The following is a 27,848-nucleotide window of genomic DNA, read 5'->3' as shown; positions in this document are numbered from 1 at the left end:
AGAGCATGCATGAGAGAAAGCACAAGGTGGGGGGGGCATGCAGAGGGAGCAGCAGACTCCCCACCGAGCAGGGAGCCTAACGGGGTTAGATCCCAGGATCCTGAGACCATGACCTGAGCTGAAGGTAGACACTTAACTGACTGAGCCACCCAGGCACCCCAAGACTTAACATCTTTAAGTGGCTTTTATATAGTCATGAAACTAAGCCCTTTGAAAATCTAGTATTGCTTGAGTATCATTTGTGGATAAAAATAAGTCAGAGTATAGTAAGAGGAAATGCAGAAGATGAGAGGAAAAAAAAATGTCAAGGATTTGAAGGAAAAGAAGGCAGAATGAGCAGAAGCAATAAAGGGATAGAAATCAAAGTTGAGGAGAAACCTGGGACTTAACAAGGGAACAATGGAGAAAAACCCCCCAGAGGCAGAACGGTAGCCAGGAGAGTGGGAGTCAGAAAGAACAGGGTATGAATTTCAGTTCCCACAATTAAGAATGTAGGTAATATTTTCTTAATTTTGGTATGCCCTCAGTTTCCTAATTTGTGAAATGGAAGTGATCATGCCTACTTCACAAAGTTACTAAGGAATTAAATAATATCTGTGAACATATTCAACACAGTGCCTTGCTCCTAACAGGCATATAAACGTTAAGTTCTCTTTCCTTATTGCCTGACCACAAAGTACAAGTGGGAAGGAAAGGAAAGAGTAGGGGAAGTAACTGTCAAATTAGGGAAAAAATGTATGAATTCTGAAATTATGATCATGGAAAAGACAAATGTCCAATGGACATAGGTAATAAACCAATTCTAAAAATAAGATACAGAAGAGTGAAAGAGTGGAAGCAAGAAGTGGTCATGGAAGTACAGGCAAGAGGTGAGTGAGGCTTGGACCAAGATGGTGGTGGTGCACCTAGCAAGAACCATTCGGATTCACAAACTATTTTAAAGTCTTTGATGAGGAAAAATTCTTGGATCAATTGGGTAAATTATGATTATTTCTTAAAATAAGGCAGATTGGAGGTGGAACATTTGTAGAGGGGGAAATCAAGAGTTCTGTTTCGGACTTATTGAAATGGAAATGCCCGAGACAGCCAAGTGGAGATGTCAAGTAGAAGACCTAAAAGTGGATGCACCAGCATAGGCATGACAGGTAACTGAGACGAAATAATATCCCCTAAGGGGAGTACTGCTAGAAGAGAGGGAATCTATTACTGTTTCCTGAGGAATTCCAACTTGTAAAGATTGGAAAGATGAGGAGGATCTAGCAAAGAGGAGAGGGACCAGGGAAATAGAAGGAAGCCAGGATCATGTAGTGAAAGGAAGGAAAGAATATGTCAAAAGCTGGTCCATGAGGTGAGTTCATCCACTGGATTTAGAAACATCCACTGGACTTAGAAATGTAGAGTTGGCAGGGACTTTATTGAGAGCGTTTCAGTGAAATGGTCAGGACAAAACTTGAGGTAATACATGAAAGCCCAACATCTGAAGCCAGTATTGGGTTTTCTATTAAAAAAAAAAAAATCATTGGGGTGCCTGGGTGGCTCAGTCAGTTAAGCGTCTGCCTTTGGCTCAGGTCATGATCCCAGGGTCCTGGGATCAAACCCCACATCTGGCTCCTTGCTCAGTAGGGAGTCTGTTTCTCCCTCTTCTCCTCCCACCCACCCCACTCACCCCCCCCGCCCACCCCTCCTCCCCCACTACTGCACGCTCAAAAAAAATCTTAAAAAAAAAGTCACAGCAGATCATTAAGTTTCCCTTACAAAACCTTCCAGTGGATTTCTGTCATCCACAGAGTAAAATCTGAAATCCTTTCCATGAGCTTCAGGTTCCCAGAAGATCTGGCACTTGCTATCTCTGTGACTTTATCTCCTTTCATGAGCTCCGGCAGGCTGCCCACTCTAGTCATACCAACCTTGCTGTTCCTTCCACAGGCCAAGCTCCTTTCTATGGAGAGCCTTTGCATTTGCTCTTCCTTTAACCGGGATGGCTCCGTTCCAATGATCTTTTAAGTAATCAGCTTTGCCTGGAGACATGACCTTGTGACCTTCGAAAGGGAAATCTGTACCAGGTAGGCTACTTTTGATGTTTCTTTAGGACAAAACAGGTTGTAAAAAGCAAAGAAACCTTTTGAATATGGGCTCACCTGATTATGGAGCTACTGATTTACTTATAATGCTAACAGCAACAGGATCTCATAGGTTTCCAGCAATGGATTCTTCTTTTACCTAACCTCTTAGAAAACAACCACCACTACCACAATTAGACAAGCTTGTATTAATGGGAATTGGGACTGGGGAAGAGGGGAGGAATGGCTTTAAGGAAAGGTGAACATACAGTTTAAAGCCCATCATTTTTTTAAGTTTGTACCATACATTTCAAGTTGCTTTTAATTCCCTAACCGGTCCTAAGTGCTGAACTATTCTTCAAAGTCACTATCATTTGACCCCTCAATCCCACCATAAACCATTCCTTTTGTTTGTATCTGGGTATATATCAGTCTGAAGATGTCTACTTTTTTTTTTTTTTTTAAAGATTTTATTTATTTATTTATTTGACAGAGAGAGAGAGAGAGAGAGAGAGAGAGCACAAGCAGGCAGAGAGGCAGGCAGAGGCAGAGAGAGAAACAGGCTCCCCACTGAGCAAGGAGCCCGATGCGGGGCTCGATCCCAGGACTCTGAGACCACGAGATGTCTACTTTTTATCATTACCCTGTTGTAGTCTAAAGTGCTTTCACCTTTCAATCATATTTAAAATATAGACCATCCTTTGGTAAATACAAAAATGTACAAGTGACTCAATGCCTAATCCCCAGCATTAGTACTGAGATTACTTGTAGTAGGATAGCAGCAGCGAGGATAAAGGAACACAGATTTAAGGGACATGCAGGAAAGAGAACTGTAAAAAACTGGGAATTAATGGTGAAAAGTAAGAGAAAATGAGAAACTGATGATGACCAGGTTTCTGAGACTACTGCATAGACCGTGGTATCACTATCCATCAAGATAGGAGAAAAAAAGGTTTGAGGAATGGTGGGGGGGGCGGGAGGAATTAGTTTGGCACTTACTGAATTTGAGGTGCCTGCAAGAGATGTATGCATTTAAAAATGCAGGCTGTGTTATCAAATGAATGACCCCGCATTAGTATCTTAACCTCCTTAGGACTGTTTCTAAATTTGCAAAATAAGGGTGGTGTGTAAATTTCTAAAGAGAGGTTAGGATAGACCCAGTCCTAAAACTTCCGTTTTATCGACTTTATCGGCAATCTTAATTTGGCTTGGATCCTTATTTCTTTCTTAGAAGTTTAGAGTATCATCCTATCTGTGTGCATTTCACTTAGAAAATTTAACAAGAACTTTAATAAGAACTGTTAACTAGCTAGGAATTCACAAATTCATGCAACTTGTTTTCTCTTAAATTTTAAGTGATAGTCAAACAGTAGTTTCCCTTACTGATGAAAGACACACATTTAAGCTTGTTGGTCATTCCTGGGAATAATGCAGGCACTTTTAAAAGAATTATAATACACTGATGAAATTTCTTCTCCATGTATTTTTCACCTCATGGATTTGGAGAGATTGGAGACATTCCTCTAACAGGGAAAAGGAGGGAGGAAAATACAAAGGAGGCAAAAGGGGCTTAAGTTGGACAAGTAATATCCATAAGATCTACACCACATTTTAAAAAGAAAGAAATCACTTAAATTACTATCTTGCAATTTCACAATACAAAATTAAGAATTAGTAAGAAATGGAAATTAAACAGGTCTCCTTAAGTTTTATCATCCAGAATGATCTTATTTCAATATTAGGAATTCTGGAGTTCTTCCTTTTTTAAATTGCACATAACCTCTTGGTTATTGTAAATTACTTCTAGGTTAAAATTAAGTTTGAGGGAAGGGGGACACCAACCTCATTGTGACATGGGTATAAGGTGCCCTGACACTAAATGCAACTCGGTTCAAATACAGGCTTTGTGGAATAGCTGACATACAAATGGCTCACTATTTTAAATAAAGAGTCCAGAATCCAGGAGAAGACTCATTTGAGAATATTGTTTCCTACTGCCTCAACAGGAAGTATCACTGCTTTGGTGATAAAGAATCCCTCATAATCTTCAAGGAAATGACATCCAATTGGGCAAAATGAACAATACCACACACTGGACAGCATGTATGTCTTCAGTACTTTCTGTTGGATCAGCACCAACTGATAAATCTTGGTACGTTGAAGTATTACCACAATCTTATTCTCCCAGTTTTAAGGATCCCCACAAGCCATAATGCAGACAGTGCATCACAACTTAGTAAGACAGATGAATAGGGGAACCAGAATTGAAACAAAAAGGAGTGGGAATTAAGAAGTTATTCCCTTATATAATTTTCCATCTTAAATAAAATTTCATTTTAACAGAATAGTATTATTCTGTTAAGTACATCCATAACCCATGTAACAAAACATAAAATTATATTGTGACTAAAAGCATAGATTTTGAAGTAAGGCAATTTGGTTCAAATCCTGGTGCTTCTAATGTGATGTTGGGAATATTTTTTAATCTCTTGAAGCCTAAACCTCCTCTTTAATTAAAAAAAAAAAAAAAAAGGAAGACAATACTTCATTATGGGGTTGAGAACTGAAAGTGATCATTTAAAATATATTACATAACAAAAATAAAACCTGAGACAAAAGAAAACACCATTTCAACTATGATTTTGTTAGACTTTTATTGTTAATATATTTTTTGAGCCATCATTTCAAAGGATCCCTATAAAACTGCAAATCTTAAAGCAGTTAATTTTAAAGGAGTCAACTCCAGTTTTTATTAATACCAGTGTTTTTTTCTTTTAGGACCACTGTGAGCATGACACTATACTGATGGCCAAGCAGAAACCCTAGTTTGAATTCTCTGATGTAAAAACTATTCTACTTACTTGTGGATATTAACTTGACTGTGAAGAATATAAAGCAAATTTCTGAAAACCTGTAAATAAGCACATAAAACTACATTTCATAATCCATGGTAAACAGTTAATTCTTGATTCTTCAAGTAAATGTAACTGTAATACAGTCATCTAAAAGTTACTCTGGTGTTGAAATATGCTATCATTTTTGAGTACTGTCCTATTAATTTTTCATCCAGAATAGTTATTTTTGTTTATATTACAGATGAAACTCTGAAACCAAGTAGGATACACAAAAAATCAGTAGTAGTCTTGGGTTAAAAATATCCCACATATCATTCAAGGATTATCATTTAATCCAGATTTAGTGGTAACATGTTCCCAAACCAATAAATATAACATGTTTATATTTATTGTATTTACCTACTTATAAGTAACAGACCATTAAAAAAATCTGGATACAATCAAGGGTGAATAAAATGTCAATAAGATGAACCGTACACATGAACTTTCAGTTTTTACCTTAAAAAAATTACCCAAAAAGTCCATTTCTACTGCTTTCTCCTTGAGAAATTACTCTTATGTGAGTTTGTTATCCTCTAGAAGATTAAGAAAAAGTCCTTTTGTATTTCATGATAGGTTTAATCAGGTAATTAAAAACAAATTCTTATATCATCTGATACGTCCAATTACATGGGTATGATGTAACAAAAAACAGTTACAAACTTATATATGCATATTTACATTATATATCCAAACTATCAAGCTAATCAACTATATCTAAAGAGATACATTATGACATGAGTTAAACAATTTTTCATTGCTTATTAGGAAGAATGCAGTCAAGCTTTTAATGGAATATACAAGTGAGGCACTTTTGAGGTCAAGAATAGAAAGCAAATGACACTACATACTGGCAATGTTCACAAAAATCTATGTGAATCTTTAATACAAAGGTTTTTCAACTAGATTATTCTTGAAAAGTTTCAAAACTAGCAACTTACGCAATTTAAGGAGCTTTCAGGAACAATGGCTAACATCAGTGTATCAAAGCATATGAAAGTTTTATAACCACCTGGCTGCTAGGCAAACAGTACCTTAATACCTTAAAGCCCTTTTTTTGTTGTTGTTTTTTGGTTTATATAAATCACCTCAGGTTGTGATTTCTTAATGTTTTGACTCACTGCAAAACACCTTATGGTACTATTATTATCATGGTTTATAGACCAATTTTTTTTTTAAGTGCAACAACAATGCAAGTTTCTAGTGCTTTCCGTTCTACTTAGAAATGTGATCCTGGAGGTCAAATTAAGAATGAGAATATTTAGTGAAGAATCTGTTTTCTAGGTAACTGAAGTTTTCAAAGTTTTATATTGAAAAATGTTACACTTACTTAATGCATCTTCGGGCTAAAATTAAAAATTCAGTCTTACCCACATATTCCAAAGAGTAATCACAAAGCCTAAAGTTTCAACAAAAATTTCAACAAATTTCAACAAAGGAAAAAAATTTCAACAAAAGAAACATCCTTTAAATTGCCCATCTGGAGGAAAGGACATGTTTCCTGTACTTTGAAGACATATGGATATTAGAAAACATCTCTGTGGCATTCAGTTAAGGGGGTGGGGTGGGGAATAAAAGAAAAAATGCAAGACTTACCCAAGATATCAGATGGCACTCTACACATGAATTGAAAGTGCATTTGTATTACTTCAAAAGTTCTTTTTAGGCACTGCTGAATAACCAATGAAAATAGGTAGTTTCAAGTTTTCCCCTTTAAATTTTAACCCCTGTCCCAACATCATCCCAGAGACATACACACATTCTCTGAAGTTGTCATGATCAAATATAGGTGCTGTTTATTTATTTATTTAAAAAAAAAAACTCCCTGGTTGGTAATGGGAGGAAAATCAGAATACCATTTTGGTAATGGCTTTTGCACGTTAAAAGAATTAGTTTTATAAATGCTTCGGCACATCCATTAAGTTTGATTGCCAGTTCCAAATATCAAGAAATATTTTAAGACAGGATATATAAGAAAAAAGTGCTTAAAATCTTTCAGTGACCAAAAGACACATTAGAGAAAACGTTCGTTTTACAGTTCCTTTAAGATATTTCTTACTCTTGCTTTCTCTGTTTGGAGGTGACCACTACTTAAATAGCCCTTTTTATTGGTAGTAGTGATGAACGCTATTAGATCCTGATTGCCACCTCACGTCTCTGGTCTATAAATCATCCAGTAGGTGGTGCTGAAGTTCCATACCGTGTATTTCTTCAGCCTCAAATGATTCCCCTGTCAAGGCAGGAGAAAAATCATTTAATTAGCAGTTCTGAACACAACGAGCCATCAGACCAAAGTCTTTCTTGTTATGCCGTCTAGATTATTTCATTTTCAATATTTACTATAACTTAAGCTGGTTTAGCCATTTGCTTATACTGCCAGATTAAAAAGCAGAGAAAGGTTTCAGAGGAAATGCCAGTTGGCAGTGCCAAGTCTGTATGCAGAAGAAAATGTTCCTGAACATACCTATACACATTTTAAAAATGAGAAATTTAAACTATCCTTTTCCCCCCCACATAGTTCTAATTTACTCAAAAGAACATTTCCACATAGGGATTCAGATAACATTATATTATCAGTTAGTCTTCTAGACTGGTTTGGAATTTGAGTGTGTTATCTATAAAGATCCAAGGTGAAATAAAAACCATTTCATCACCATAGTTTTTAATGAAGAAACTTGTTTAAAATTGTAAAGGAAAAAATGGGAATGGGATGGCAAAATCTTAGCAGCAAAGTGGTTAAACAAATTGAAAATATTAATGCACAAACATTAAAATATTAAAGCATATATGTTGCATATAAAATACAGTACAGAACCAGGAGTTGCACTATACTGATTAGTGCTTAACAGAAGAAATGATTAAATTTGTTCTTCCCAGAAGTATATACACAGTTCATTTCCACAGCATTTTCCTATAGAGCCAGCAAGTTATTTTCTTCAGTTATTCACACCTTGCTCAAACCTGAATTATGAACTCAGCACTTACAAATATGAAAATTCACTCACAAGGAAAACCAATATTTCCATTTTACCAGTAAAAAGTAATTTTGAAAGTTAACAGTCTATTCTAGGAAACCAAGTTTAGCTGAAAACTTCAAGGATGAAGATCATCTGGTGTAGCAGTGTTCAATTATATAAACAGTAAAAATAAGTCTTAAAACTGCTGCTACAGTGTCATATTTTGGATTTAGTTCATCCAATTGATTTTTAGTACAAAACTAGAAATAACCTCTTCTTCATAACATCTATAGTTATCAATATATTTTTCTTCTTTTCAATGTGAAATAATACTTCAAGATGATCTATATACACAATGTTGTCAGTTCAAGCTGTCATATAAATATAAATGCTTTCTTAAAAAAAAGTATTTTACAGACAGATAGTGTTATATACATTGTTCAGTTTGATCTGGGGCAAAAGAAGAAAGCTAACACAAGCTTAAGTGTGATATGTAAAAAGAATGATACATAAATGACATTTTAAAACCTGCATAGAAATGAGCTTCAAATGGTAGTGTGATTTTAATTTTACCACTTCTGAAACTTCAAGCCATTAAAAAAAAGGCACACTTCTCAACTTTATCCCTCTAAGGGAATGTTCTTAAAGAACCCTTTACTTGTTAGAGTTTTAATGTAACACTTAAAAAGACAAAGAAAACAAAAAACAGAAAACAACAAAAAAACAAACCAACCAGACAAATTGACCCCAACTACTTTAAACCATTTGTTGGAACATTTATCCAACTACTTAGTAAATAAAACATCCAGTAATACAATGCTCTGCAAAAGAAATAAAATTATATGTACAAGACATTTCATTCACAATGTTGGATTAAATACGTTCCTGGGACAGTTTAGTATATACTTTAACATAAATTTTGCTTTTGGCAAGTTTAAATAAAGTAAAATGCAACTGGGAAAAGTTATTGTTATGTGAATAATAAGCACTGAAAATTAAGCTTAAAAGTTATTAATTACAGCTGAACATATTCTAGTTTAGCAGAATGATAAATGGAGATCTCAGGAGGAATCTTTTACATGAACTATCCAGTTACACTTTTTGCCTTGTAAAACATTTGTAAATGCAATATGATTTTTTTGAAGGAGGAAACTCTGAAAGAAAACAACTTGCTGGTTGAATACCACAAAAAAAAAACAAAACAACCCAAAACCTCACTTTTTTCTATAATGTTTACTCAGTCTCTTTTTATATAAAAATAAGTGTTACGTTCCCATCAGAACATTAGACAATTACATCTGTGCTTTAAAAAAAAATTGGTCACTCAAGGCTATTAGGATATTTTTTAAAGATTTTAGATTACCAGAATGTACAGACAGAACTCAATATAAACTGTAGCCAAAGGGAAATGAGGATGAAAATAGCAAATCATTCACATGGAATAAAAACATGATTAACTAGATGAGTAAAATATTCAAAACATAATGGAATGTGACAGTAGATATATGTACATCTACTTGAGAACTAGGAAGGGGAAGAAAAGTTTAATATGTGATAATTCGTACCTTATATTTAGTTAAATATAAACATTTGTTATTTATACATAAAACCACTTTCAAAAAACAACTAATAAATGATTTAGTTGTACTTGTTTTATTTCTTGTAATTCCCAAGTGTTAACTTTCTTAGATTGATATCAACTGTCCCTTAGTGCACTTTTAGTTTATGTCTTAATGAATTCAAAACTTTAAAAGTCCCATCACCTAATGCATAAATATACAAAAAAGCCAAAAATTAATCCCTTTTAGGTTGGATATTTTATGCTCACTTTTTATAGCCAATAACCAGAAATGGTTTCCTTTTGCAAATACTCTTTACAACCTGTAACAAAACATGCCATGCACTAAAGGGAAAAAGTTAGGCATGGCTAGCATTTGTGAAATGCCAAGAACTAACAAGTTCTGCTTCCTCCACGTGTGGCCCCAGACACCAGGCAAGATTTCATATTGCTTGCCAAAAGCTTCCACAAATCCAAGTTAGCTAATTCCTGGAAACAAAGAATTTAAGCTCATTTTGGCACTGGATCCTTTCATCCAGCAGCTTTATGTTTCCCACCACAGCACCCACATGCCTCACCACAACGATGGCACATTCTCAAGGGGACATAGCAGCACATACATGGTACAATGAAAGACAAAGCTACTAGGGCTAACCATCGTAAGCAGAACTTGTCATCACTAGTGTCACATGAACAGGGATCAGAAAAATCTCCCTCTGAGTCTGACATACAATGATATAACATGCTCTCTGCACAGAGCATGCAACTAACTTGATATATGCATCTTTTAATAGGGTCTGGAGCATCCTGACATTTTCCCCTGCCATTTTCTTCATGATTAAACCTTTCTTGGCAGTATACACAGCGGGAACGTTCACCATCTTCTTTTCTTCGTTTTGACTTCTTAAATTTTAATGAGGAAGGCTGTGTCTTAAATACCACAGAGTCTTTGAGTGAACTTAACTTAGTCTCATCTCCACAAGAGTACAGATAGTCTGATTTTTTACTGTCTGGTTTAGAAAATTGAATATTGGAATCAGTATCATCTCTCTCTAAGTCGTTTTTCCACATGTCAGGATGTCTGTAGTCTGCATACCGACGTATTAAGATATCTCGAGGGTTTATTCTGACAATCTCATCCTCATCTTGAAAGCTGACGTGACGGATTGATTTCAAAGGGACCTAAAAAGGAAAAAGATGAAGACGGCAATAAGAACAGTGAAGGTTAATTTTGTATGTCAATTTGGCTAGGCTATAGTGCCCAAATATTTGATCAAACGTTATTCTGGATGTTTAAGTGAAGATGTTTCTTGGATGAGATTAATCTTTAAGATGGTGGATTATGAATGAAACAGATTATCTTCCACAACACAGACTGATTTCATCAATTAGCTGAAGGCCTTAATAGTATAAAGACTGAGCACCCCAAGGCAAGACAGAATTCTGCTAGCAGACCGCCTCTGGATGGGACTGCAACTCTTCCCTGGGTCTCAAGCCTGATAGCCTACTTCATATTTTGCCTATCTATCTTCATTATTCCATGAACCAATTCCTTAAAATAAATCTCTCTCTGTGTATATATATACACAACTAGTTGGTTCTGTTTCTCAGGAGAACCCTGACTCATACAGATTCTAGTACCAAGAATTGGAGTATTGCTGTTAGTAAGTACCTAAAAAAGTGGAAATGCCTGTAGAAATGGGTAGAGGCTAACAGAGTTTTGAAGTGCATGTTACAAAAAGCCTTGAAGAGACTATTGTTAGAAATACATTAGGGACGCTTGGGTGGCTCAGTCAGTTGGGCCGATGCCTTCAGCTCAGGTCATGATCCCAGGGTCCTGGGATGGAGTCCCACATCCGGCTCCTTGCTCGGCAGGGAGCCTGCTTCTTTCTCAGCCTCTGCCTGCCATTCTGCCTGCTTGTGCGAATGCATGCTCTCTCTCTCTCTCTCTCTCTCTGACAAATAAATAAATAAAATCTTAAAAAAAAAAAAAAAGAAATACAGACATTAAAAGTGCTTCTGGTGAAGGCTCAGATGGAAATGAAGAACACACTGGAAAATGGAGGAAAGGTGATACTTGTTATAAAATGGTAAAGAACGTGGATGAACTGTATGTTAGTGTTTTGTGGAAGACAGAACCTATGAATGACAGACTTGGATATTCGGCAGAGATTTTAAGCAAAGTGTTGAAGGTGCCCAGTTTCTTCTTGTGGCAAACACTAAAATGTGAGAGGAAAGGGATAACTGAAGTAGAAAATTTCAGTCAGAAAGGAAAGAGATCTTAAAGAATTGGAAAATTCTCCAGGGATGGGTAGTGCAAAAATTGAGAAAGCAAGTTCTAGAGAGAATATCAAAGGTGTGGCTGACCAATCATATAATAAAGAGATTATGATGTGCTTCCTGAATCCAATCAACTATCTTAGCTACAGTGCTGCCACAATGGACTACAGGGAACAGAGGTAGCATGGAACCAAGAAAGGCTTTTTTGGACTTCTCGGATTTATAGGACTGGCAAATAAAGCTTTCTGAATGAAAACATGTGTTATCTTTTAAGAAAAGGAAAAATGATCCCAAGGGTGAGGCTCTCTCCTCAGTTTCATAGGGCAATTCCTCAGTTTCAGTGGGCCAGAACACCTGCAACCTAGGTGTGAGGCTATCATCCACTGCTAAAGATTTAAAGATTTGGGGTCACCAAATTGGGGATTTAAAGATTTGGGGTCACCACTCTGCTGGGCCCATAGGACAAAACACTGAGCCAAAGCCAGAGGATTATTCCCAGGCCTTAAAATTTCAAAGAATTTGCCCTGCTAAGGTTTTAGACTTGCTTAGGACTCATGACTGCTTTCTTCTTTCTAAGATTTCTCCCTTTTCAAAATGAAGTATCTCCTCTATGCCTTTTCCATCAAGGTATTTTGGAAGCAGGTAATTTATCTTCCTTTACAGGTTCCCAGATAGAGAGGAATTTTGCTTTTAGGATGAATCACACCTTGCAACTCACCCACACTCAACTTAGAGGATACTGAGATAAGATGCAGGACTTAGAACTGATGCTAGAATGGGTTAAGATGTTTGGACTGTTGTGATGGGATAAATTTATTTTGCATGTAAGAAGGGATGAATGTGAGGAAGCAGAGGGCGGAATGTCAGGGGCTGAACCATGTACTCCCAAATTCATGTGTTGAGACCAATACTTCAGAATGTGACATTTATATATAAGGCCTTTAAAGGGTGATTACATTAAAGTAAGGTCGTTAGCATGGGTCTTAATCCAATCTGGTATCCTTTTAAGAAAAGGAAATTTGGGGGGCTTGGGTGGCTCAGTCAGTTAAGCTTCTGACTCTTGATTTTAGCTCAGATTATGATCTTGGGATCGCAGGATCTCCGTCCAGCCAAGAGTTTGCTGGAGATTCTCTCCCTCTCCCTTTGCCACTCCCCCTGATTACACGCGTTCTCTCTCACTCTCTAAAATATAAATAAATAAAATTTTTTTAGAAGGGGGTAGGGGAGCAGAAGTGAGGGGAGGGGAAGGGAAAAGGAAAGGAAATTTGGACATACAGAGAGGCACCAGGGGTGTGGATGTACAAAAGAAAGACCATGTGAGGACACGGCCAAGAAGCAGACATTTACAAGCCAGGAAGAGAAGGCTCAGAAGAAACCAAATGTGCCAACATCTTGATTTTGTGACAAAATAATTTTGTTTTATTAAGCCACTTCATCTGATACTTTGCTATGACAGCCCTAGCAAACTAACACACAGACACACATATATATAGCTTGATTATATGAGTCTCTGAAAATGACTTAAAACACATTACACCCACTTATTCTCATTCTCTCCCCTTCTAACCTTCTCCCACCCCCTTTCTGGGTATATTGTCTTCCTAGGCCCAGGAGCAAATTAAATCTTTCTGGAGATAAACCAAATGGGGTCTAAATCAAAATGACCTTTTCCCCTTTACCTATACAAGTGGGCTTCTTGTAGTCACATTTCCTAGTCCCAGCCCTTGGACACAGTGATCGGTCTACAGGAAAGCACCTGATCCAGGATGAGGCAAACTTCCATTCTCAAGATATTATGGAAATGGGGCTAAAAAAACCCTCCAGATCTGGGCTACAGGAATGGTGGATACAGTCTATTAAATTACCAATATATAATTCCTATCAGCTTTATCCAGTGATAAACACACAGGGGCAATCCCCAGACTCAAACCAGAAACTTGGATTGAGTTTAAATAATGTTTATAATCATAAATGTAGCAAATGTACACATGAAAAAAATTTTCTAGTATAATTCAGCTACATGGAAAATGAGAAGGACTAAAAAATTTCACCTATTTGTTAATTAGTTATATTCTATATCAGAAGATAAAACTAAGAACTTACCCTATTTTGGGACTTCAGACTTCCACATTCCTTGGATATTTGCCGTTGTACATATTCTATACTTCTGCTCTGAATGTCTAGGCCCGGATGACTGAACGTTATCTAAAAAATAAACAATTTCTACTTAAGTGACAAGAGAATGTATTTATTTTTAATAAAACCATGTGCAGTATGTATTCCAAAACTTCATAGCCTATTAGTAGTGAAGCTTTTCAAAACAGTTTTAAGAAAAAAGCATCACTTGAATTATCCTATTGTTTAAACTTAGGTCATTCCTCACACATTTATTTTTATTTTTTATTTTTAAGATTTTATTTTTTATTTGAAAGAGAGAGAAAGAGAGAGCACGAGAAGGGGGAGGGTCAGAGAAGCAGACTCCCTGCTCAGCAGGGAACCCAATGGGGGACTCAATCCTGGGACTCCAGGATCATGACCGGGGCTGAAGGCAGTCAGTCACTTAACCAACTGAGCCACCAAGGCACCCTTCCTTACACATTAAAATTTTAATTTCAAAAGTAACACGAACTTCTGGTTTCTGATTCTGCATGTGAGGAACTTAGTAATTGCCATTCTGTCCTAACAAGCAAAAAACCTAAACAGAAAAAATATCACCAACTCTTCTCAGATCTGTGAGAGAGAGGATGACACAGTATGAACCACTGCCTCCAAGATTGGAGACAGACAGGAAAATAAAGGGAGTCACAGCTCACCAGAGCAGATTCATGAGCAGAAATTGCAACAGAAACCAGTTCTGAGGTAGGAAAACCTGAACTATAATAGATGAGGTTCCAGAGCTCAGTGTACATACTGAGTTAAAAACTCCAAGTGAAGCTCCTGAAGTTTTGTTGGGGGTTTACCTCCAAGAGCTCAACCAGGTTCTTGCAGTAAATACCAGAGAAATCCCTGCATGCTTTCAGAAGGAGGAGGGGAAAATGAACCTTTTGTAACTATGTCGTAATACTCCTTTTTTGTTTGTTTTTTAACAAGGTCTGCCCTCAGGAGAAACTAGTTAACCAGAGCCTGACCTAGGATATTATCAGAGTCTACTTGACCTAGGAAAAGAGAAAGAGCCAACTTTAGTCAACTCTAACCATGTGACCCAACTAAAAAGTTAGAAAAAAACTGCGAAATACTTGTGGAGTTCACAGTCCAGAAGCATAGGCTCATTCTAAAAGACAGACTTAATCAAAGGACTACGGAATGCTTCCCCTCCCCAACACATACTAAAGGCCTATTTATAGCAGTTCCTTTTACCCAGTACATCATATGTCTAGCTTTAAGAAAAAAAAAAAAATTGTAAAACATACTGAAAGGCAAAAACACAATTTGAAAAGATAGAACAAGCATCAGAACCAGACATAGCAGGGCTGTTGGGATTAGCAGACTAGGAATGTAAAACAACTATGATTAATATGTTAAAAGCTCTAATGGATAGACAGCATGCAAAAATAAATGAGCAATACAAGGAAAGAGACAGAAACTAATAAGGAATCAAAAGAAATGCTAGAAGTCACAAACATTAAGAGAAATGGAGAACGCCTTTGTGAACTTATTAGACTGGACATGACTGAGGAAAAAAAAAATCTCTGAGCTATTTAAAATAGTAGCGACTGGGAATTCACAACTGAATTAATGTTGGACATCAAACCACAGACCCAGGAAACTCAAAGAACACCAAGCAGAATAAATGCCAAAAAACAACACTACGCTCAAGAATATAATTTTCAAACTATAAAAACTCAAAGATAAAAAATCCTGAAAAATGAACAAAAACAAAAGTTCCTCACTCACAGAAGAGCAAAGAATTACATCTGACTTATCCTCAGAAACCATGTATATAAGAAGACAGTGGAGTGAAATACTTAAAGTGGTGAAAGAAAAAAATCTGTCAGACTAGAATTCTGTACCTTGCCAAAAAACAAACTTCAGGAAAGATAGACTTTCTCAGGCAAATAAAAACTAAAGAAATTTGTTGTCAGTAGACCTGCTTTGTAAGAAATGTTATGAGGTTATGAAGAAATGTTATGAAGGAAAATGATACAGATCAGAAACTCAGATCTATGTAAGAGTAAAGGAGCACTGAGGAAAAAAATAATTTATTTTCACAATAAAATACAATTTCATTTTCTTATTCTTAACTGAGCTGCAAATAGGTTATTTAAAAACAGTAACAATGTGTTCAATCATTTATGATTATATGTATATATATATATATACATACACACACACTCAAACATATAAAATGAAATAAATGAAAGCAATGATGTAAGACATGTGAAGGAGGAGTTAGGGTTATTTTGTTATAAGATAATCCCAGTATCTGTAAAGTGATTTAGTGTTCTTTGAAAATGGACACAGATGCAAACCACAGGGTGACAATAAAAAGTAAAAACAAACAAATAAATATAATTTATATGCTAAAAAGGAGAGAAAATGAAACCATATAAAATGTTGAATTAAACCACAATAGACAGAAAACAAGTGAAAGACAAAAAAGAGAAACAGAAAACAAGGACAACAAATAGAAAACTAAAAAATATATAGATATTAATTCCACTGTATCAATAATCACTTTGAATGTTAATGCCCTAAAGTTACCAATTAAAAAATACAGACTGTTGGGACGCCTGGGTGGCTCAGTTGGTTAAGCAGCTGCCTTCAGCTCAGGTCATGATCCCAGCGTCCTGGGATCGAGTCCCACATCGGGCTCCTTGCTCATCAGGGAGCCTGCTTCTCCCTCTGCCTCTGCCTGCCATTCTGTCTGCCTGTGCTTGCTCTCTCTCCCTCTCTCTCTCTCTGACAAATAAATAAATAAAATCTTTAAAAAAAAAAAATACAGACTGTTAAAATGAATAAAAAAGTTAAAACCCAATTACAAGAAACCTACTGTAAATGTAAAGATACATACAGAGTAAAAAAGTAAACAGAAGGGGAATAATACACTATGCTAACACTAATCAAAGAAAGCAAATTTAATTCATTTCAGACAAGGCATACTTCAAAGCAAACAAAGTTACTGGTCATAAAGAGGGGCACTAAGGAACCCCTGGGTGGGTCGGACGGTTAAGCATCTGCCTTTGGCTCAGGTCACGATCCTGGGGTCCTGGGATCGAAGCCCACATTGAGCAGGGAGCCTGCTTCTTTGTCTCCCTCTGCCTCTTCCCCTGCTTGTGCACACTCTCTCTCTCAAAGGATTACATTAAATCTTAAAATAAAGAGGGCATTACATAATGTTATGAGATTAATTTTCTAAGACCTGTAATCCTTAATGTGTACGTGCTTAAGAACAGAGCATTAACTTACACAAGGCAAAATCTGATAGAACTGCAAAGAGAAATATAGGTACCTATTACCACAGCTGGAGCCTTCAACACCCTTCTATCATAAAAGAACAGATCGAACAGGCAGAAAATCAGTAAGGACATAGTGAATTCAACACAATCAATCAAGTGAATATAAATGACATCTACAGACTACTTAATAGCAGAATACATATTTTCTCAAGCTCACATGAACATTAACCAAGACAGACCACATTCTGGGCCATAAAACAGACTGCTAAATTTAGAAGAATAGAAATTACACAGTGTCTGCTCTTACACCACAAAGGAATTAAACTAGAACTCAGCAACAGAAAGGTAAGCGAAAAATCCCCCCAAATACAGAGATTAAACAAAACAACACACTTTTAAATAACATATAGATCAAAGAAGAAAGCAACAGAAAATAAGTAGTATTTTGAACATAACAGAAATGAAAATTGTGGGACAGAGTGAAGGAAGTCCAAATCCAAATATATATTTTTTTTAAGATTTTTATTTATTTACTTATTTGTCAGAAAGAGAGAGAGAGAGAGCACAGGCAGACAGAGTGGCAGGCAGAGGCAGAGGGAGAAGCAGGCTCCCTGATGAGCAAGGAGCCCGATGTGGGACTCGATCCCAGGACCCTGGGATCATGACCTGAGCCGAAGGCGGCTGCTTAACCAACTGAGCCACCCAGGCGTCCCCCAAATCCAAATATATTAGAAAAGAATCAGTAATCTAAGTTTTCACCACTGGAAATTAGAAAAAGAAGATTAAATCCAAAGGTAGAGTTCTAGCTAATGCAATAAGACAAGAAAAGGAAATAAAAGGCATATAGATTGAGAAGGAAGAAATAAAACTGACCTTGTTCACAGATGACATAATCATCCATGTAGAAAATCTGAAAGAACTGATAAAGTAACTCCTAGAATAAGCAATTATAAGGCCGTAGGATACAAGATTTATATATAAAAGACAATCACTTTCCTATATATGAACAATAAACATACAGAGTTTGACATTAAAAACACAGTACTATTCACATTAGCACTCCACAAAATGAAACACTTGGGCACACATCTAACAAAATATGTATGTAACATCTGTATGAGGAAAACGATAAAATGCTGATGAACAAAATAAAAGAAAATAAATGCAGAGATATTCCACATTCAAGGATTGGGAGACTCAATACCATCAAGACGTCAGTTCTTTCCAAATTGGTCTACAGAGTCAATGCAATCCTAATTAAACCCCAGCATATTCTTTTGTGGATACTGACAAACTGATTCTAAAGTTTACAGAAAGAGGTAAAAGACCCAATATACCCATTACAATACTGAAGGAGAATTAAAGCTGGAAGAGTGACATTACCTGACTTCCAGGCTATATTAATCAAGACAGTGTGGTATCAGCAAAAGAACAAATAGATCAGTGGAACAGAAGATATGACCCTGGTAATGGTGATAACTTCTTAGATACAACACTAAAGGCACAACCCATGAAAGAAAGAACTGATAATGTGGACTTCACTAAAAATTAAAAACTTCTGTTCTGCAAAATACAATGTCAAAATAATAATAAGACAAGCCACAGACTGGAGAAAATATTTGTAAAAGATATCTGATAAAGGACTGTTATCGAAAATATACAAAGAACTGTTAAAAACCAACAATAAAAAACCAAACAACCCAATTTTAAAAATGGGCCAAGATCTCAAAAGGTATTTCACCAAGGAAGGTACACAAATGGAAAGCAAGCAAATGAGAAGATGCTGCATACCTTAAGTCATCAAGGAAATGCAAATTAAAATAATGAGATACCGCTACACAACTAGTAGAATGGCCAGTATTCAGAACACTTAGAATGCCAAATGCTGGGGAGGACATGGAGCAAGAGGAGCCCTTACCGACTGTTGGTGGGAATTCAAAATGGTACGGCTACTTTGGAAGACAATTTGCTAATTTCTTACAACACTAAACATACTCTTCCCACATGATCCAGCAATTGTGCTCCTTGATATTTACTTGAAAGATTCAAAATCTTATGTCCAGGCAAAAATCTGCACAGCAATGTTTATAGCAGCTTTGAAGGGATAAAGTGTGATATACCCAGACAATAGAGAGTATTATTCAGTATTTAAAAAAAAAAAAAAAGTCATGGAAGAATTTTACATGTATATTACTAACTGAAAGAAACCAATCTGAAAAGGCTATACATGTTGTGATTCCAACTATATGACTTTCTGATCCAGGCAAATTATTAATATAGTAAAAAGATAAGTGTTTGCCAGGAGTTGTGTTTTGGTGGGGTGGAGTAGAGGTGAATAGAAGGAACACAGAGAATTTTTAGGGCAATAAAAAAACTCCATGATACCATAATAATGGATACACATCATACATTTGTACTTGTAGTATAGGGAGAAAATCTTTTGAGAAAATAATAAGGAGGAATTTGTAGAAACACCATCAGGAAAAGAATGATAAATTCAGTTGCATTAAAATTTAGAGTATCTATTCATCAAAACACCCTTTAAGAGAGTGAAAAACTACCAGAAACTAAGAGATATTGCCCATAAATAAAACTAAAAATGGAGAAATGCTACTGAAAATTTTATTATTCAGATTACTCATAAACAAGGTCATAGAAGACCACTTAGTTAAAATCATTTTAAAAAGGAAAAATCACAGCTATTTCTATAATCTCACAAATGCTCAATATCTCTTATTCCTAGAACACGTGAATCCTATAGACTAATTTGTCTAATTTGTTCAGAGTCTTCTGTACACATCAATGTCAATGTTTCCTATACATGCTGAAGAAAGTCTTGCATATGAATAGTTAGAACAGGAAAGTTTGTACTAGCAGTATGCCTAATAACAACAAAAACATGCAAACAACTGAAATATCCACTGGCTAGAGAAGAAGTAAGTGGTTGAGTTACCAAGAAAAGCACAGGAATGCAAAGCAAATAAAACCCAAGGTAATGGTTACCTCTAGAATGAAAAGCAAGGAGATGGGACTGGGGGTGCTCTTTAAGTTGTTTGCTGTTTTCTCAGGTGTTCATTATATATATTGTTTTCTATGTATTAACTATGTCATAAATCTTCCATCAGAAGCTCACTGATACATGTGCCTTTATTTGTCCACAATGAAATGACCTTCAGGAACTTGAAAGTAAGCAAAATTGAGTACAAGAGCTATAATGGCTTCTAGGCCTATTAGATCTAACTGACCTAATACCTGACTGAGAGCATTAACATTTTGAAAGAATGTACTTATCCATCAAAAGGATTTAAATAGCCTATAGAAGCACAGAAAATGAGTCAAAGACAAATACTTACAATGCCTATCTATGCATATCTTGAGGAAAAACCTAGTGTTTTTTTCAGCTAGTGTTAAGTAACAATTCTTCAGAGGTCTCATATCTGCAGATCTGGTGAGGAGAGGCACTGTTTGCCTTTGTTTCAGACTATTTTTATGCCAAGATGTGTGTAAAGTGAAACCACTGAAGTATATAGTGTCTTACCAGTTTTCAGTTAGGTTTGTTTAGTATCCAGTATGACTACAAGACTGTCTCCCTCCCTGGCGAAAGTCAGGCAAAACTTACTGTCCTTTAAAAAAGACTTGGGTTCCTTAAGCCTAGGGTTCCAATGCTGTGATGCAAACTCACTGAGTATGCAACATCTACCGAGCATCTCAGCACCAACCCCAGGGTGCCTAGAAGGCCAGGGGACCAACGCAATCATGAAGCTCATGCTACTTTAATGTGCTGTTAGTAATAATGCCCTTTGTCTCTCATCTACCAGTCTTATCTTCTGTCAGCATCCATAGAAACGGCAGGTTAACCTGTTAGCCAGGATGAAAATGTCAGACTCTTTGTACTTTTTGTCTAGTCCTTTTGGCAAGATCATTCTGTTGCAGGGAAAGATCCATCAAGCTATCCAGTCAAAGGCAATTAAACATCCAAAGCATGTAAGTACTCTGTTGAGCACGTGTGCATGAAGCTAGATTCTGGCAATCATCTAGTATCTCATGAAGATCTATTTTCTGTAGACAATGTACTAAAATAAGCTACCACTAGTACTACAGTCCACATGATAGCTTAAATTAAATTTTCCATTCTAATTTTTATTAAACATTTTTCTTAAATTTGATTATTTTATGCCATGGAAGATGACGCATGTCTTAACATCCTGACAAAATATGGTTTCTGACCTTCAAGTTTAAGGCCAGACTCTGTAATATGGGTAATTCATTCTGTGAGGCCTATTGGGGGACATCCAAATGGACAAGTGGTATACCACTATAACAGGACTGTGCCAAATCTAAGTGTGCATTATTCCTGTTAAGAAACTCTGTAATTACTTATTAAATGCATAGTTAATATCTACCGTAGCTTTAAAGGAGGATACCTACTCCACTCTAATCCCTAATAAACCGAGTTCACTTATTTTAACATCAGCAAATGTGTAATTTAATGTCTAGTTATACAAACTCATAAAACATAACCCTCGTTTCTCTATGTCACATCAATCTTAGAGATAAGGAAAAGCTGTAAAGAAGCTGGAATTTAGATCCTAACAGTCTGGCTCCAGAAGCCATGTTCAAAATCCCCATGTTAAGAGCTGCCTGGCAAATGTTGTTTACTTCCCTCTCTGCAGTGACGTAGCATTATTTTGTAGTTTTCTGCAAGGCCACTATATTCTTCAACCACTCCACTACTACCATCATTGCCACGCTGGGAGAAGGGCTCAGTTCTTTTCTCTTCCATCAGTCAAAAGAGTATCTTAAAATTTATAGTTCTCCCAGCCAAAAAAGGTAGGCCAGATAAGTTCCCAGGGTCTGGAATGATATTAGTATTGTAACTTTGTGTCAGAGTCACCAAGTTTTTTCCCACTGCTCAACTATATGAATCACAGGTCTACTTCAGAATGTTTATATATCCCAGTCTCCTCCACTAGTGAGTTTTTCTGCCCATCACTCAAGATATTGGAACATATTTTGTATTTAATAGTATTAAACTGGATACCCCCAATCTTAACTATCTTATTTCCTAGGATGCCTAGATGCTAATGAGCAAATAAGGACTCCAGATGGATTGTTTTGATTCCAAAATCTCTGGAAAAGGTATGCAAACTATTTTCAGCCTCTATTTTTGCTATTATTTTTCTCAAAGTGAAACTGGCTTAAAATTACTTTTTCCTTCTTGTACCAATTAATTTTTCTTGCATTTCTTATAAAATTTCATAGTAAACTTAGACAAAAACATGCATAAACTATAGATAATTTCTATCCCCCATGAGGCAGTTTGTCATGGAGGTTGCTGTGAAGAGAAATATGAGTTATAGAAGTGCTTTCAATAGTACTCAGCATACAGTAGAGACCAGCTATGATAAGGTTCAAGGGGCCATACTTAATCAGATTTAATGAAATATAAAGCTGCCTGGTTACCATAAAAGGAAATACTTTAATCTGAGTTAGAATAAAAAAGGAAGAGAAGGAGAAGAGGAAGAAGGTAGAAGGAAGAAACATTTAACATTTGTAAATAACCTCAGAATTCTTACAGTCAACAAGTATCAATCTAATGACATTCAGAGGTACTTAATGATTCTATGCATGAATTTCTTCACTGACAAAAACTAAAGATATTGTTTCTGCTCAAGTGTAATATTGGAATCAAAAGCACTTAGTGAAAGACCAAAAGACTATAAAAATCTCATTTTAAATAGTCTTCTTGATTTCCTAAGACAATTACAGAGGTCAGATAAAATTATTAAACATGAAAACACATATAATACTTCTAACAACTAATCTGAAAATAATTAAATATGAGAATGAAAGTCATCCTCCAAAGTAAAAGCAGAACGATTCTCTGAAATTAGTGTGTTGCTTTCAGTAATTTTTTAATTTATGATAAACACCAGGAAGAAATACTACCAGGTTTCTTTATGCCACCTTCATATACCATGATATTAGAGGGAAAACATGAAGAATATCAGTATAAACTGCAGTTCTAGGTACTGGGGGAACACTCATGTGTTTGACAGAACAAATCAAGACAATCAAACACTATCAAAGAAAACAGTCTCATCTTCTGAGAAGGAGAAAAAAAAAAGCCTTGATTTATTATTTATTTTTCTTGTTCACAGCTACTGTCAGGGCTTAGAATAGGGCCTGGCACATAGTAGGTGCTCTAGCATTTATCGCATGTATATATTTCAAAAGCATATCAATGTCTGCATGAATGAATTATCTTCCTTAATCCCTAAAATAACACTATGGGAGTAAGTTTTATTATCATTGATATTTACATAGGAGGAAACAGTAAGACAGAGAGCATTAGTTTTGTAATCTGAAGTAAATTAAAAGGACAGGATTTAAAACTAGATCTGCCTTTGTCTCAAGTCCAAGATCTCACCCACTGGTGGAGAAATTTCCATCCAGGGAACAATTTTCTCCCAGTGCCTAGCTTGGTTCTATTAAGCAAACAAGACCTATGAAAAACAGCAAAGTAACAAGTTTAGGCAGGAAATGTAAAACATACAGATTAAATTTACACAAGGCAAAAAGAAACATCTCTTTGCTCAAGGGTTGCCATGATTACCCTTGCCACTCTCTTGCCAATCAGCCATAAGTATGATTAAACCAGGATGTTTAATCATACTTATATTTGAGATCCTCAGGTTAAAATGAGAATCATGAAATGAGAATCAGGTGGGCTTTAGTCATAGCCACAATCCCAACAGACACTAATACATCTTATAAATAACATCTATCAAGAAGAGTATTTTAAAACATTTTTAATTTTTTTTTTAAGATTTTATTTACTTATTTGACAGACAGAGATCACAAATAGGCAGAGAGGCAGGCAGAGAGAGAGAGGAAGAAGCACGCTCCCCGCTGAGGAGAAAGTCCAACAGTGGGCTCGATCCCAGAACCCTGAGATCATGACCTGAGCAGAGGCTTAACCTAAAGGAGCCCCTAAAACGTTTTTTAAAAAAGCACTTTGATTGGCTTCTGATTTTGTAGACATATACTGGGTATGGTTTAAACCACATGACTTCATATTGAAACAGTTAAAATGCTTATTTAACAATGAAAGCATTTGTTTCTATCACTAAGACAAATGGGGTCATGAATGGTCTAACAGATTTGATAACATTTGTGAGTGACATAAAAACAGGGTTACAGCCTACTATTAAGGTCTCATTTTTAGACCAACTGGAACAATTAGAAGATTGTATACTGAGTACCCAAAGGAAACACTTTCACTAAGTTGATTTAAGAGTACATTACTAGTATCTGAGGTAAGCTACAAGAAAGAACTCAATGAAATTTATCAGTCTAGTTGCCAAAACAGGTATGTTTGCTCAGGATATTTTTCATAATATCTCTAATCTGAGAAGCTTCATATAAAGTTAGGGAAACTTTTGGTTCCTAAGAGGCTAAAATGGCTTTTCCTCCCAGATAATGAAACCATAACATACTTTCCCTTTTCACCTTTGTAATAAAAAAAATGTAAAGTCAAATTTATGGTTTAATTTAATCACATTCTCCTAGATTTCTGTTGTTTATTTTGTCTGACAAAGGCAGATAGTCTTAATGTTCTTCTCCAGTAAATCCAATTTCTATACATATGAATAACACACTGAAAAATATTTAATCTTCTCACCTGATTGGCTTGGCTTTGCAAGTAAACTCTTCTGGCATTCAGATCTTCAAAGGCAGAAGGTCTTGAGCTTCTATAAGGCTCACTGGTAACAACTGTCTCTTGCTGGAAAAGATGATCTTTCACTAGAGAACTGGAAGTGTCCTCTTCAGTTGCCTAATGGGAATAATCCCCCAAATTCATTAGTTGCCAGAATATAAACAAAAACAAAGTAAGAGAGTTTCAGTCTAGCAAGTATTTAGCAAATCATTAAGTACCACTACCATCACTATAAATGGCAATGCCCCAAACTCATATAATTATGATTAGGGAGCCAGGTCAAAATAAAATAACAATAATATTAATAATAAATCAATTTTATGAGCAAAATGGGCTTCCTTCTAGAACACAACTTAGGAAGAATCAAAAGCCTAACCATGCCACGTGAGAGAGATAATCTAATTAAAATGAAGCTTTAAATTTAAATGAGAAGTGACATACATACATAGAAAATGAAATTTATTACAGAGAAGAAACATATCAATATAAGTGTGTCTTGTAAGTTTAAAAAGCATGTACCAAGGACTGTGCTGTGCTATATGATACAGGGGATCAAAAGAAATCCACAGTCCATGATCTTACTGAATGAATGAAAGAATTAATTAGCCTGAACATGCTGATTCAACTCAGGCACACGAGACTTAGGTAGGGGATAGGCTCAATGATAGGCCCTAATGACATGTTTTTGAAATTTCATAATTTGTTTAAAGAAATGCAGTAATTATTTGCCATTACTTTTCCTGTTACTGTGTAATTATTTGAAAAGATTGTGAAAGCCAAATAAAAATGACAGAAATACTTTCACTGCCTTAACTTAAAATAATACTTTGGAATAATCACTACAGGGCTAAAAATCTTAAGGGACGCCTGGGTGGCTCAGTTGGTTAAGCAGCTGCCTTCGGCTCAGGTCATGATCCCAGCGTCCTGGGATCGAGTCCCACATCGGGCTCCTTGTTCTGTGGGGAGCCTGCTTCTCCCTCTGCCTCTGCCTGCCACTCTGCCTGTGCTCGCTCTCTCTCTCTCTAAAAAGAAAAAAAAAAAAAAAGGAAAAGAAAAAAAAAAACTAAATGTCAAACCCAGTTAATTGTTCTTTTTAGCTAATTTCCATTACAATTGTTCCAGTGAGTTATGATAGTTACTGCTAAATTAATTACTAGAAATAAGTTAGTTAAATACTAGTAACCAGCAGACATTCTTTCAAAATGCAAGATGAAAACTGGAAAGAGTTAAAAGTTTCAAGAGAGGTATTAAAATGTTCTAGACAGTTTTTAAAATAAAATAATTCAAGTAACTATCAAAAATCATAAGCAGACTGAATAGAAGAAAACATGGGGGACTGGGAGGAGGTTTAGAGAAAGGGCCTAAGTTAAAAACTTGTCTCATCCAACTCAGGTATAAAATTTAAGCAATTCACTTCTCTAAATTATGGTTTTATTATAAACTGGATATATTTGCACCAATAACTTTGGGGTTAATTGGAATACTCAAAATATTAAAATTTGTAAACAAGCATGAATTGCTCCAGTAGCAGCAGTAGTGGTGGCAGAAGTAGTACTAATACCAGCAGTAACTACAAAGTAATTATCCTTATAATGGTGACAACTATTTGGACCAGGTTGTTTTTACTGAATTCCAATCTAATTGAAAAGTATTTTAAGATTTAAGATAAGCCTACTGAAAAATTTGTATCTGAACAAACATAAACTTGTTATATAATGCAAGTATTTTACTCTACTGACTTGGGTTTATTCTATTTATATTCTGTACATGATGCAAAAACACATTTCATTTTGATTAAGAACACATTTTTATTTTTTGTTAAGATTTTATTTATTTATTTGACAGACAGAGATCACAAGTAGGCAGAGAGGCAGGCAGAGAGGAAGGGAAGCAGGCTCCCTGCTGAGCAGAGAGCCCAATGTGGGGCTCGGTCCCAGGACCCCGGGATCATGACCTGAGCCAAAGGCAGAGGCTTTAACTCACTGAGTCACCCAGGTGCCCCAAGAACAAGCATTTCTTTTTTAAAGGGAACTATCTTTTTTAAAGGGAACTATCAAGAGTGTTGATTATTTCATTATTAAATAAATAAAAATGTGTTTATTATTTGGGTAACAAATAATTTAGTTCTACTTAAAAATGTTTACCAAAACAGCTAGAATTAACCTAATAACTATAGTTACTGTATACTATAATTACTATAGTAAATCACTGAATTTATAACTACACCTAAATGGGTCTCAGCTAGTAAAATAAGGAAAACATTCTTCAGGTGTCTTATATGGTAAGAACAATCAACTCCCCTCCCCCATCTATTACAGAGTCTACAATCTACAATAAGGCCAATTATCCCTGAACTGTGAGAAACAAACTAACATTTTTATAGAATCACAAACTAGGAGAGTATTTTCCTACTACTTAATTATATCTCCTTCAGCAAGTTATAAATTTTGATGTATACTGGAAGAGTTTTAAAAAAAGCAGTAATAAGTAAAAATGCCATTCTTATTCACTGCTAATTCTATATACATGAGTAAAATCTCGAACAACCATTTGTGAAAAGTAGAATGTATAAAAGTTTTTAAAATATTCAAACATTTTGACAAATTCTTGAATCTTGCAAAGAAAAAAGGACGAAGCTTTAGGCAAAAGTATTTTTTTCAGAATTACTTTTAATAGTAAAAGTAAAAATGAAGAAATAACCCTAATATCCCAAAATATGGCAATCATTACATAAATTATGGTATCCCCACTTAATGGAATATTGAGCAGTCATTTGAAATTAGGCTTATGAATAATATCCACTATATGGGGAAACACTTAGTTTTTAGAAGCCAGTATATAAAATTTTATTTATAGTATTATCATGACCATGAAAAAATAATAGATTGAAAGGATATAAAAGGAATGTTAACACTTATCTTTGATGGTTTGAGTAATTTTCCAATTTTTCTAGAGCTTTACTTTTATGCTGGCCACAAACAAT

At 35.6% G+C, this 27,848-nt stretch overlaps 1 protein-coding gene across 2 annotated transcripts in view; it reads right to left on the bottom strand.

The window, feature by feature from the left end:
* Window positions 1-8,944: 8,944 nt before the first annotated feature.
* The window catches only part of LOC111160357 (sprouty related EVH1 domain containing 1), a 108,807-nt gene continuing 89,903 nt past the window's right edge, over window positions 8,945-27,848 (bottom strand). Inside the window, exons 5-7 of one of the 2 annotated variants that reach the window (XM_022523427.1) lie at window positions 24,830-24,982; window positions 13,853-13,954; window positions 8,945-10,651 (exon numbers count right to left, since the gene is read on the bottom strand). In XM_022523427.1, coding sequence (XP_022379135.1) covers window positions 10,001-10,651; window positions 13,853-13,954; window positions 24,830-24,982 — 906 coding nt within the window. In that variant the 3' untranslated portion in view covers window positions 8,945-10,000. The remainder of the gene's footprint in view (window positions 10,652-13,852; window positions 13,955-24,829; window positions 24,983-27,848) is intronic. The other variant, XM_022523418.1, reaches the window with a different exon arrangement.

This window comes from Enhydra lutris, unplaced genomic scaffold (assembly GCF_002288905.1).
Source record: "Enhydra lutris kenyoni isolate GAN:26980312 unplaced genomic scaffold, ASM228890v2 scaffoldscaffold4, whole genome shotgun sequence".
NCBI lineage: Eukaryota > Metazoa > Chordata > Mammalia > Carnivora > Mustelidae > Enhydra > Enhydra lutris.
The sequence above is the reverse complement of the archived record's forward strand: the minus strand, read 5'-3'. Positions and strand labels throughout refer to the sequence as shown.